This window comes from Diadema setosum, chromosome 22, assembly GCF_964275005.1.
Source record: "Diadema setosum chromosome 22, eeDiaSeto1, whole genome shotgun sequence".
Classification (NCBI taxonomy): Eukaryota; Metazoa; Echinodermata; class Echinoidea; order Diadematoida; family Diadematidae; genus Diadema; species Diadema setosum.
In genome coordinates this window covers 3,619,634-3,633,032 of record NC_092706.1, presented here as the reverse complement: position 1 = coordinate 3,633,032, position 13,399 = coordinate 3,619,634, and the positions used below count along the sequence as shown (strand labels likewise).

The following is a 13,399-nucleotide window of genomic DNA, read 5'->3' as shown; positions in this document are numbered from 1 at the left end:
CTATCTATCTACCTATCTATCTATCTAATTGAATCTATTATGATTTAGTTATTTATTAACATTATTGTGAGGAAGACTCCTGAAGAATCAAAAGATGTAGCTGGTCTGTTTCCGTACCACGTGAAGGCAGCTGAGACTTTTTAGCTTTCTGCTGAAGCATGGCCATTTTATCAAAGGGTTGGTTGGGTACATGGTGGCTACTGTTGCGCTCCTCCTCCTCCACGGCGTACCTTGATTATGTGAAAAGGATGATGGATGGAGATCAATGTCAAATGCTTACCCAGTACAAAAAAAAAAAAAATCAAATCCATCTCTCTGTTATGCTATATCAGAGACATAACCTGCATATTTGTAACATCCTTTCCCAATGTGAGATAATTTTTTTTTAAATACATTTTATGCTGGAAAAGTTTTTTGCACAATTGTGTTTCTGTGCTGGGCTGATTCCAGTGAACTTCACTTGTTTATGATTTTGTGGCTTAGAGCAAAACATCTGCATGCAGTACCAATATTTCTACACATGTTTCAGTATTTCCAAAACATATGTACATATTATGAGTTTCAAGTACATTAAAAACAAGAAAATGAAATTCATAGAGGGGTTGAATTTGTATTTGAATTTGACTTTGAGCTTATTTTCTGCATCATTATAAATACTTTCCTCAAAAGTAATATCATGAATAGCAGTTAACGTCTTGGTATTCGTAAGTTACACCTCGTACATGACAATATTTGGAAGGATGAGGCACAAAAATGTTACAATTTTTAAGTTTCACTAAGGTGCATCTGATGTGCTTTGTCAAACCACATTGGCAAATCATCTGGGTGACAAAAAAAAAATCTACTACTGACATATCAATAATATATGATTTACAAGAATACTTTAAAAAAGGAGGAAAAAAAGAGATACATAACTGTCCATTTTCAAACAAAGCTTTGGGCAAATGGCACAGTAAGAGGCACTAACCCTTAATCTAAAAAAAAAATGGAAGAAACTCTTCCTAGTTCTCCACCAATGTCAAAGTCACTTTAACCTTCTCAATTCCAGCATTTAAGATTACTGTCAGGGTGGTACATGAAACAAAGATGCCGGTGGTAATGAATGAGTTAAAATGCCCGGGGTGATTAGATGACTCACTGATCCATCTGCTCCCTGGTGAGCTCGTTGAGCACCTGGAAGATCTCGCGGCCGAGTCGCCGCAGCTTGTCGCTATGCCGCTTCAGATGCTTCTTGCCATCCGCCCACACCTGGCTGCAGAGAGATGAGAGAAACAAGAAAGGTGTGACCGACCTCCTTGCAATATCCTCAACCCTTGGGCTCCTATTCATCTAGGGGATGAACTATAACCTCTTCTCTTTTGGCCACATTACAAGTCACTTCCACAAATTGGTTTCAGAATGTTCCAGTTTGACTTTTAAGCCTAAAATATGCTTGTCTTAGTTTTGAGAGTAAAATGCATATGAAAACAGTCTAATCTTTATTTGGATTATATTGATTGAAAGATCGCATGCCCATTTGTACATGACTAATTTTTCTTGGAAGAAAAGAATATGAAATTTTCCTTGTTGGCTTTTAATGTATAAAAATTAGACTATTAACAGATTTCTGTTAGATTTCTGTTATGAAAATGCTTACATGTACTTGTATGTGTCTTAACATTACATATCTACAAACAAGAACCAAGAAACATGCAAAGTAGAACAGCATTTCTACTTGATCTTTGGTGACAGGTGTTTCGACACCAGCTGACATACCTACATTCCTGATTCATCTCAATAACCTCTTTCTCCCTGGCCCTCATGTCGTCTTCGCTGGCTGTGTTCTTTTCCTGTTCAGAGGCATCACCAAATGAGTGAAGAAACTGATGAGATTATGCAGTAATGGCACAAAGGCTCAAAGCATCGTGAAAGTGTTGGGTTGAATTTGGTACATTCTGCGTGAACTACAGCAGTCTTGCACTTAATTTGCCCACAGTTTTAACCAGATAAGAAAACACTATGTTGATCCATTTCATCTTTACAATATTATTGTGCTTTCATGCCTAGTTTTCCATTCATTCAGCTAGGGTATTCCAAGTGACTAACAGTAAGTCACACATGACTTTCAAAGGACAATTGCTCAATAATATTCTACTACTAGTGGCTATATGCTAGTTTTCTACTTTTTGCATCTCTATATCCAGTAATTTCTGTTAATTTCTTGGAAGCAAATTTTGCTTCTATTTCCAACTTGCACATCTTAGTTTACTGAAGACAGTTGCACAACATTGATTCCCACTGTCATCCTTGTTGTTTAAAAGCTTAATCTTTCTTTTAAAAAATATACCACTTTTAAACCATGCAGACTAAGATCAATAGGAGTACACTGTTAGTATTAAACTTAGGGCACATAGCTCCCCTGGTGATGGAATGGTAGCTTTTCACAAGATGATTCCCATCCTCCATCTGTTACATAATCACAGCCGATTGGTCTACAATAGCATCTTGCTATACTGTGTATGTATGGCTAATCTAAGAATGTGTCTGCACCAGTTAACTGGCAGCCCAAAATTTTCACTGGTAAAACATCACGCATTCACATCATGACCAAAGTTGAACTGGAAACATATAGAGGTAGATTTTCCTTCCATATCTCAGGTGACATGAAGATTCCAATTCTACTGCACAATTTTTCCTGGGCGATGCTCCACAACAGCTGGACGTAGATTTAAATGTCCTCCTGTAATTGTTGTCGACTGGAAAATATCTTAAAAGATACTATACTCACCAAAGTAACTTGGACATCATATAACCAGTCATGAACTTCCTCCATATTCTGAGATGTGAAGAGAAGTGAAATGACAAAAAAAGAAAGAAATTTAGTCCCTTCACAAGAATTGAAAAAAGAATGAAAAATTCTTCAGAAATATTTAGTATGGACTCATCTGAGTCATCTTCTGCACAGATAGACTTGCTGCGCTTGGCAAATACCCCTTTAGACATCACGGTGAAAACAAAAATAACTCTGTTCTTGTTGTTGTATTTTTTTTTTTAGGGGAGAGGGTTTGTTTTGCAATTCATATATATATTTAATCCATTCAATAATCTTCATCCAACGTTTTGGTGTTTTTCTTTTTATAAGAATAGCATCTACAATTCCCAATTTACAATACAAAAATTCAGCAGCTTTCAAAACTTGGACTACAGAAAACATTTCATTACCACTGCATAAGTTATATACAAGTAGAAATATAAAAAAAAAACAACCCATAACATACTGTCAACACGCTATCTCCAAAAATACTGAAAGAAAATGATTTTCACATACCCGTTCACAAGACAAGCAGGTCTGTCCAAATTCATGTAGGGTATCCAGGACCTTTTGTTTCTCCAGCATCTAGTATAAAGGTCACACATATTGGAGGTCAAAGGTTATATCTATATTACAAGTTATCCAGCACAGGTAACATAAAGGTCTGCACTAAAATTAACAACCATGCTTGCCTGAACATGACAATAACATGGTGTTTCTGGAAATAATTCACTATAAAATAATACCAACGTCTTGCTCAGTTTTTCCATAATTATTATGTTTCCCAGTTTCGTACATATCAGTATTTGTTTCACCTACACACTTTGTATGTGTTTACTAGAATATTTCCATGACCTCATTTGTATAGAGTCAAAAATCCTTGTATAGTAACTTGCACGTGCCACAATTTTCGAATGATCTCCTCAGAACTATGAAATGATCATTTAAACTTTAAAATGTTTTGTCAACATCAAACCATTTGTTATCATAAATAGAAGTAGCCGGCGTGCACAAATCCTAGCTTCTTTTAATTACGAGTATTATCAATGGCATGCATGTTTACTTAAAATGGCGAATGCACACGTGAGCTTTCAAGGACAAGTTCACCTTCATTAACATAAGGATTGAGAGAATGTAGCAATATTAGAAGAACACATCATTGAAAGTTTGAGGAAAATCGGACAATCCGTTCAAAAGTTATGAATTTTTGAAGTTTTTGTGCAGTCACTGCTGGATGAGAAGACTACTGCAGTGTATGATGTCACATGCGTACAACAATATAAGGAAAATATAAAGAGAATTTCACAAAATTTCATCTTTTGAAAAAAGTATACATTCCCTTGACTCGTTGCTGACATATGTTATGGGTAATATTATTCCCATTGCCTTTAGAAAGAGGCAAGTCAAGTGCTCTTTTATTATGCGAAAAAGTGAAAATATGTTGAATTTTCTTTACATTTTCTTTATACTGTTGTACTCATATGACATCACGAGCCTTAGTAGTCTCCTCATCCAGCGGTTCCAACACAAAAGTTTTAAAAATTCATAACTTTTGCATCGATTGTCCAATTTTCCTCAAACTTTTACTGATGTGTTCTACTAATATTGCTGCATTCTCTCAATCCTTATGTTAATGAAGGTGAACTTGTAAATTGTCCTTTCAAGAACTTTGTCACCTACACTTTTTCCATGGTTTTATAGATACAAACGCAAAGAGAAGGAAACTGACCAGAAATTAATATAATTCATTAGTTGAAAAATAAGCAAACAAAATGGGATTCCATCTGGATTCAAACCTGAGACCTCCGGAGCTAGCCCGGTGCTCTACCGATTGAGCTATAGAAAGCCCTAGTTCAGCGTTCATCTTAGAAACTACAAATATGTGACAATTTTCCTAGTGTGTGCAACATATTATGAGGTCAAAAGTTAAATACGCACTGCAGAGAGAAGCGTCTGTACCTGTTGCCTAGAAGAGAAAATTATTTACAAATTAAATGTCCTCAGGATGAGGTGTAACTATCAAATATCTATTGAACTTGTGATACTCAACCTCTTGTTTCATTTTGGTGGTTATGAAGCCAGGAGGTCGTCTCCTTCTTAGCTCTTCTTCTCTCATCTGCAAAGCAATGAGAACAGGAATAAAACCATTTTAGTGAAAGCATTTGATCTGAAATAACACACAAGCAGCAAAATGTCCATAATTGTCACTAATATGTTTTCAAATTTTAATAAACTCAAATCAACATATGCACAGCTAGAAGATCTGGGTCTGTGAACTCCAGGAAAATGGTTCCATAGAATTACCCCCTGGACAATTACCCCAGACCCTTCCCCTAACCTAATCCTAATCCAGAACCTTATCCTAACCCTAATCCAAACTTTAACCCTAATCCTGAACCTTATCCTAACCCTAATCCAAACTTTAACCCTAAACCTAACCCTAATCTTTAAAGGGGCCCTGAAATCCAAATGCATGTTGATGTTGTAGTACTGATTTGTGATACCCTCAACATCACTTTTGCGGTAAAACAAATATCTAGAAACATTTCATATATTTTTTAAACAATTTTTTCTTCTAATTTTCTTAAGATTACTTGGGAATGCCCACAAAAAATCCTTCCAAACCAATCAATATTAATATTCTTGAGATGACCTCATCTGTCAATCATTGCTAAAGTACTGAAATGTTTAACAAAAGACATTACAATGCATCTTCCTCTCGACTCAGCATAACTTGCATGTTTCTGTCATAGTAATGTGACTAACAAAAGACATGGCGAGGGTAATATGCAAGTTATGCTGAGTCGAGGGGAAGGTGCATTCCAATGTCTTTTGTTAAACATTTCAGTACTTTAGCAATGATTGACAGATGAGGTCATCTCAAGAATATTAATATTGATTGGTTTGGAAGGATTTTCTGTGGGCGTTCCCAAGTAATCTGAAGAAAAATAGAAGAAAAAAAATGATTAAAAACATATGGAATGTTTCTAGATATTCGTTTCACCACAAAAGTGATGATGAGGATATCATAAATCAATACAAATCAACATGCATTTGGATTTCAGATCTCAACAGATACATCAGATAACATTGCCACTGTTTTGCAAACACACTAGAATGTATGTCAGAGAAGGTCCCTATACCTCTGGTTCCCAGACAGCTGTTTTAATTCAATATGGCTGGAAAGACTCTTGGAGAATGTACTATTATGTAATATCTTCACTTTCAAATGACATTTTTTTTTTTTTTAGACATTGGATTAAAAAGACTTACCTCTTCTTCTGTCAAAATAAGACTTCCACTCATTCCGAAGTGTTCAAGGGCCTTCATAAAACATAAGAGAGAGAAAGTGATGAAGAAAGAGAGGGAAAAATTAAGTTAACATTGCACACATAACATTATACAATACTAATTTTGAGTGTGACGCTTGTCATACATTTACAGTTGTAATTTTTTGTTTCGAATGTAGCAGATATTACAGCACAATAATTGCATCAGAGCGAGGGAACACTTAAGCTAGATTCTTTTCAAAATTTTGACAATTTGCCACTTAAGGGGTATTTAAAAGCAAAATGCATTCAGGCTCCTTCATGACCTCATAAACAATGACAATAATTACTAATCATTTATTCTGTCTCTTTGGTATGATTTTCTCCCTCAAAAATGTTGAGACTTCGCTGACAACTTACAGCCTGCACTCTGCTGTGGATGGCCTGGAGCTGCTGGATAATTTCCTGCTGAGCCCGTATCTGCTTGCCAAAGACAATGGTCTCGAAGATCCCTGCCACAGAGGGTTTGGTCTCCAGGACAGCTTCCGACGACGTGATCCGTCGGATCTCCATGCGGCCCCAGTTCTTCGACATGATGGTGGGACTGTGTCCTTTTGGCGACTGGGTCAGAGTGTCTAAATCTTGGAAAGATGTCCAGTATTTTTTTCTTCAATGTATTCATTGTGGTTCTAATAAGGCGTGGTCAGACTGGCAAAAGATTGCGAAGTTTAAGATCGCGATCTTTAAGATCTCGAAGTTTTGTCAGTGTGACCGCAAACTTCCAGCGAAACTTCTCGATCTGTTTGCGGGTGGTGCCTCCGAAGCGTGAGGCCATTGTCATGTACAGATGTGCATTGTTACATCACAATCACTTGCCATCGGACGGCGCATTCTTGCTTGCGAGTGTACCAATGGCCGAAACTTCGCGATCTTAAACTTCTCGATCTTTTGCCAGTCTGACCGCGCCTAGAGTCACATTTTGTGCAATTAATGAGTGAAACATGACATTGTTCTGTTTTTTTTTTGTTGTTTTTTTTTTAAAGAAAGTTTCATTATGACCTACAAGATTACTCATTAGCACTGGGAGTGCCGTGGCAGCTTTTTTTTGACAGTTTAAACATCTGACACGGCATACACAGCAATTACGGCCCGCCATGTTTGCCTATCCCATACCCTCGCATCGTCTATTTCAAGTTGTTTTTGTTTACTCTTTGATATTAGCATTTAAACCCCTCCTCCCTTTAAAAAAAAAAAATTGTGAGTGAAAAAATATAACATTTTGCACAGGGCATGTCTCAAGGATATTCTACAAATATATATAGCAAACATAATACCCTGGGTATTGGTACACTTTAAGAAATACTGCACTTTCAAAGGAACTAAGACTGCAGGAAGTATGAAGAATCATTAGCAAAGGAGGTAGCAGCAAATTCAAGGAAATTCTGGAAATGTGCAAACAGGAAAATAAAGAACAGATCTGGAATTAGTGATCAAGTCGGCAAAGAGATAACTCTTCTCAGCAATGATAGTGAAAAGGCAAAACTACTAAACAACTTCTTTACTAGTGTTTTCGTGGAGGAATTAAGATATAAGCCTGACAGTGACTGGCAGCCCTCTGGTCCTAGAGCTCTCCTAGATATACAGAAAAGAGGGTGGAAAAGAAATTGATAATCTGAATGCAAGCAAATCACCAGGCCCAGGCAGAATGCATCCAAGGGGCAAGATTGCTATTGGAGATGGCACAGTCTATTTCTGCTCCAATGCAGATCCTCTTTGATCCCGGACAGACGTTTTTTTGTTTTTTTCTGTTTAGTTATAAGGCAGGTTGTTATTTGAGCTTTCCAAAGAGAAACTAACCAGACCACATATTCCCTTGACCCTGCCCTGTAGCTATAGCTACAGTCCACTTCTTTCACTAGGTTTTCTAGTTATAAGGCAGGTTCGTATTTCGCCCCTTCGTAAGTTCGGCTTTCCGAAGAGAAACTAACCAGACGTCTGACCACATATTCCCCTGTAGCTAGTCCACTTCTTTCACCAGCTGTGCTGCAAATAGGCCTACAAATACAATGCACTCGACTAGCTAAGACCATGAAGGTACAGTGTACCTCCATGACTATTAAACTATAGAAACATAGAAACATAGAAACAGAGCTCATGCAGTCTATTTAGTCTGGACACGCCACGCCACGCCACAGCATCTCCCTTGAGCGAGCGAGCGGCAAACCACATCTCTGCTACATGCTGTGACTGTGAGCATTGCACCGAATCCAATCGCGGCGCGCGTGGTAGCGTTCGCTTTGCATGGAAAGAATATTGTTACTGATTGTTAGTCAGTGTTATATTTATTGTAGATCAGTATAATCAATATTAATGAATGTGGCGATCGACTGAGCTCAACTTACTTACTTACGTGCCGTAGCCGGTAGCCATGCGTAAGCGTATTGACGCTTAAGTTATCGATAGTTATAGCATAAAATGCTCACGTTAGACAGTGATACGGTACGGCGTCAACCCCAGCATCAACCGTTCGGCGCGGCGCGACGTTATGCGTTTATACCTTTCGATTCGTGCTTACCTTATCTCCGATTATTGGGGTTTCTCCTCCAGGACAATAAACATGCCCCCTTAATTGTCAAGCCTGTTCTTCCTCCATTGCATGTTCGTGCATCTTTTTGTTGATAGAGACATGATTCATCTAAACTGTGTAGAGGATCGAGGTCTGGATCCCCGTGGAAATCAAAATGTAAACAAAAGCACACTTCACACGTGTCACACATAGCAGCCCATGAAAAGATAATGGCGCGTGCGCGTACTCAAGCGTGAAATAGACTATACCAATTCGTGTCAGGGGCGTCATGAATTTTTCTAACAAAACTGTTTGCATAATTACCGTGAAGGAAATACTGAATAAAAGCCTTGCACTATAAAATTTATATGAAGTCATTGGTACATTCCAATGTAATTCTAAATGAGATGTCATATGAGGGAAATGATAAAAGCCAACCCATTGCATAATGGTTTGACCCGTGTTGACATCGTGAACCACGGTAGCTAGAAGCCATAGTCTATGCCACCAGGCCCAATTGTGATGTCACAATGGAGCATGACTTAGGGGCTTTCCCGGATAGATTTCCGCTAGAAGGGGGAAAAAAAAAGTTGTGCACGATGCTCATGTCATTTTTTTTTTTAATTGTAATAATAGAAAAATGTACCACTTTCATGTTTTGCACAAGAAGAATCAGTGTTATTATTAACCGTCAAAAAAAAAAAAAATAATAATAATCAAGAAACCGAGGCCCCTATATGGTTTATGAGACATGCAGGGAGGTACTCCCCCCCCCCCCCATGTCTCACGCACAAAATGACCGCATACTTTAGGTAATTTTTTTTCCATCAGTTTATGTTTTGATTAGAATAGCTGCATTTGAAGAATGGAAAAATTGAGTGAAAGTGACATCGAAAAAAAAAAAGATCATGTGCAATGAATTGTAAGTAGGAAATGTACCAAGTCGAGCTCGACACTGACAGGAGAATAGCCATGATAGCAATAGAATGAGTGAATACAGCTGAAATAAGGATGTATTTATCGGATAGACTAGAGAGAGAAAAAAAAAATCAACATTTGTAATCGCTCTTGTTATTATAATTCACCCTGTGTTGCGCATTTGTGATTCTTAAGCCTGTGCTAATTTTAATAACTGAACAAAATAATTTCACTTGTGGAGAACTTCAGCATCTTTTCTGCTAAGCTAGGGGTGAAGATACGCGCATTATTAATGGATAATTGATGTGATACAGGTCCTACATTTTCACGCTTTCCAAAATTTGGTCGTGCAGAGCATTGATGACTTACACAGACCAATACACACACATACACACACACATAAACACAGTTACGTCAGTGGTCGGAGACACATTACGTGGTACACTGGGTATGTGTAAAAGCGACCTCTGACTAACCGCGAAGCGATGCGACGAAATCGCGCTGTGTGTATGTGTGGATGGGAGGGAGGCTCCGATTCGTTGTGTGGATGGCTATGGACTACACCACGGCCGCTAGATAACCGCAGGAGCGCAGCGCCTTGCTCTGCTGCTTGCCAAATAGCTTCGCCATACGTGATTCGCATCACGTCACTGCGATGTAGAGGATAGTCGTACTAGCTACAGGCCCATTATGTGTACAGTTGACGTGTGCGATTTAGTGAACATCTGAATGGGTGTGGAACAACGTCGAACGTCGCGTTTTGTTCCCTTTAAATCCATTGTTATCGAAGCGTGAACCGTACAAGGAAGAGAACAAAGACCGGCTTGTACTTTTGCTGGATACTCCGGGCTATTTAAACACTGTGTTTGATGGTAAGTTGTGGAGAAACGATCCGTGATTGCAATGCGAGTCGAATAAATTTATATGTTCCATGTCCATATTGAACATGTTGAATGCTCACCGTACGGTGTACGACTCCGAGCTCCCCCCTCAAACGCCTCGGATCGCAGAGAGCTGGGTGAGCTGTTGGGTGGAAGCGGTAGCCGGTAGACTCCCGATTGTCCAACAACCAACCTGTAACCAATGCCTCTGATCTGATTCACTGTTTTTAAATCTTAAGGCATTTTATTTTGCCTGTTTTCCATTTCTTGCAAGAAGAGATGGCTACTGTACTGACTGGTGATATTGGCCCTGACTTTATTTCCTTAAATTCAGTTTGGTACGATATTGCCTGATCTTTATAGTTTTAGTTTTAACTTTTCATGTTAAGCTTACATCAGATCTCAATCGTATAAATTTAACAATAGAACTCTATGCATCAAATTAATTTATGAATTGATTGTTTATAGTGGAATGGTGTATTTATGGCCGTTTTTAGCATTTTCAGAGAGGAGGGACATCAACTACTCACTCTTTTTAAAAATCTATCAGTCACGCATACTGTTCTATGGTCTATGGAGTCCAATACCGATGGCAAGTTTGCACTAACTATGCATATGAAAAACCATGGCTTGATCGGTTGCATATTTGTGAAGTAATATTCATGGTAGAGTGTGCTATACCATGAATATTTCATCACAGTAGAGCATATTTTACTCCGTAAAAGTATTTTGTCTTCAACACCACAAGCATCATTGTGTTTTTCGTCACATGATGCTAAAGCTGGCATGTAGGGTAGACTAATCAGTGAATGATGGTCCACTTTCATGTGACTAAGGCTGCCTTTATCATCTTTCCCCAGTTTGAAACTGCTTTCCATACCCACTATCAAAAGTCGTTTCCATGGCCCTTTGCAAACATTTTCCAAAATAAGTTACATTTATCAACTCATCGCCAACACGAAAACTGGCCTTGTCGCTGACCCAAGGAGAAGGGGTCTTATATACAGCATGCGCAGTTCAAAGCTGTTTCAAAACAGCTTTGCGTTTATCTTGCTTCTAGAAACGTGCTTTGGGCTGAAACCTGTTTCGGAAAGCACAAATTTGTGGTTTTCAAAAAGGCTTTCTGAACCCCATAATCAAATCAGCTTAGCGTTTATCAGCTCTAAAAAAAAATCCCTGAAAGCCATTTGGAAAACCTGTTTCTGCCGCAAAAAAAGTTTTGATAATTGCACCCTACATTATAATACATGTACACTTGTATTGATCAATCTTCTGCACTTGACTAAAACTAACTGTACATCGTATACACCAAAGGACAATTGTTGGTAATATCCAGTTTTAAAGGGTGTGTACAGTTCTGGTCGAGGTGAAGATTTAGCTTTTAACGTTTTGTGAGATATTCAGAAACCACTCTATGAGATGTCAAAGAGCATGCAGTTTTAAGGGGTATCAAAAGTTTATTCGATGAAAATCGGTTTTGAAATGGCTGAGATATCCAAAAACAAGGTGAAACAAAGAGATACTAATAAAGTTGGGGCATGTCGCCTTTTATTATTAGCACTTTTTTGGATATCTCAGCCATTTGAAAACCAATTTTCATCAAATAAACGTTGAATCCTTCTTAAAATTACATGCTCTTTCATATTTCATAAGAGGCTTTTCATTATCTCACTTAGGAATGTTCAAAACATGAATCCCTACCTCAACCAGTACTGTACAGTCCCTTTAAGTGTGTTGCTGTTTTTAGCTTCACTGCTTAAATGTTTAGTGCTCATGTTACAATCTAATTCTGTTACCATGACATACGAAAGTGTATTATTTATTCATGATTCATCCATGGGACTGTGGCTGTTATAAACTCATCTGAATGTTAGGCAAAATTGTGACACTGTAAAACAGTACGAGTACAATTATTTATCCTTCATTAAAACTGTACTACAGATATGGTCTGTATGTAAGGGATATAAGTGTAGTTTTTTATATTAACTATATGGAGAAAATATGTTACATATTCAGAAAACATTGATGTAATGATCTCGAAAAATCTAAGCTTTGAAAAGGGTCAACTTTGATTTCAAAATTATAGCTGATAAAATATTTGATAGAATTCTTGCAAATAAATACTTCATCCACCAGTGCCACTGCTGCTTATAACTGCTACTACTACTTTTACTGACTACTTCTACTACAGTGTATACAACTACTGCTACTACAACATGTTCATGTACAATCGCACAAAAGTCTCTACTTCTACTACCGTGTTGTAGTCTACCACGGTCTAATATGGGGTGACATGTACTTCAAGAAATGTTTCTTTATTGAAATATAAAGGTGTCATGAGCTTATCTGATAAGACTAGCGATACAGCCATCAGAACAAAAGAGCCCAAATGTTGTTCCTTTATTGTTTATACCCCTGTGCGTATTATGCAGGTTTAGTGTTTCAGTTTAGATTGATGGTACACAAAGGGAAATATCACTGTAAGTATAATGTATCGAGATTGGAGAGAGTCCAGACTTTTTTAGAGTACAACAAGCTGGGCTTGTTGCACTCATTTCTCCTTATCTTCCGGACTAAAACTTTATGGAGCCATTAAATGAAAACCAAAGTCATTTTCTGTGTAGAAATTACAAGAATTGAAATCCAATGAAGCTAAAGAAAAGTACTCTCATTGTATGTTGCTCTCAAAATGCTCTTAATGCAAACAAAAGGTAGGCTCATGAGATAGTGCTGTCACAAGTATTAAATGCTTTATTGTAAGTGTAATAGCTCATTACCTTTTATGATATTACAGGATTTTCTGTCACAAACAAAAGGGGAAATACCTTAGACCATTTATGAAGCTAATACATTATTAAAGTCTGCTCTTGAGAGTATGAATTGAAAGCAATGGGGAAGGGGGATGCAGGAAACCAGCAGTATTTTTGATAAAAGTAAACATAATGTGAACAAATATCCATTTATGCTCAACCTA

The 13,399-nt window shown here is 37.7% G+C and overlaps 2 protein-coding genes across 2 annotated transcripts in view; one reads left to right on the top strand and one right to left on the bottom strand.

The window, feature by feature from the left end:
• LOC140245501 (uncharacterized) overlaps nt 1-8,756 on the bottom strand; it is a 34,237-nt gene extending 25,481 nt beyond the window's left edge. Inside the window, exons 1-9 of the mRNA XM_072325071.1 lie at nt 8,636-8,756; nt 6,481-6,701; nt 6,065-6,115; nt 4,842-4,907; nt 3,308-3,376; nt 2,768-2,815; nt 1,756-1,829; nt 1,139-1,252; nt 118-230 (exon numbers count right to left, since the gene is read on the bottom strand). Coding sequence (XP_072181172.1) covers nt 118-230; nt 1,139-1,252; nt 1,756-1,829; nt 2,768-2,815; nt 3,308-3,376; nt 4,842-4,907; nt 6,065-6,115; nt 6,481-6,654 — 709 coding nt within the window. The 5' untranslated portion in view covers nt 6,655-6,701; nt 8,636-8,756. The remainder of the gene's footprint in view (nt 1-117; nt 231-1,138; nt 1,253-1,755; nt 1,830-2,767; nt 2,816-3,307; nt 3,377-4,841; nt 4,908-6,064; nt 6,116-6,480; nt 6,702-8,635) is intronic.
• Nucleotides 8,757-10,281: 1,525 nt separating this feature from the next.
• LOC140245306 (uncharacterized) overlaps nt 10,282-13,399 on the top strand; it is a 43,386-nt gene continuing 40,268 nt past the window's right edge. Inside the window, exon 1 of the mRNA XM_072324891.1 lies at nt 10,282-10,416. The gene's annotated coding sequence lies outside the window, so the exon portion shown is untranslated. The remainder of the gene's footprint in view (nt 10,417-13,399) is intronic.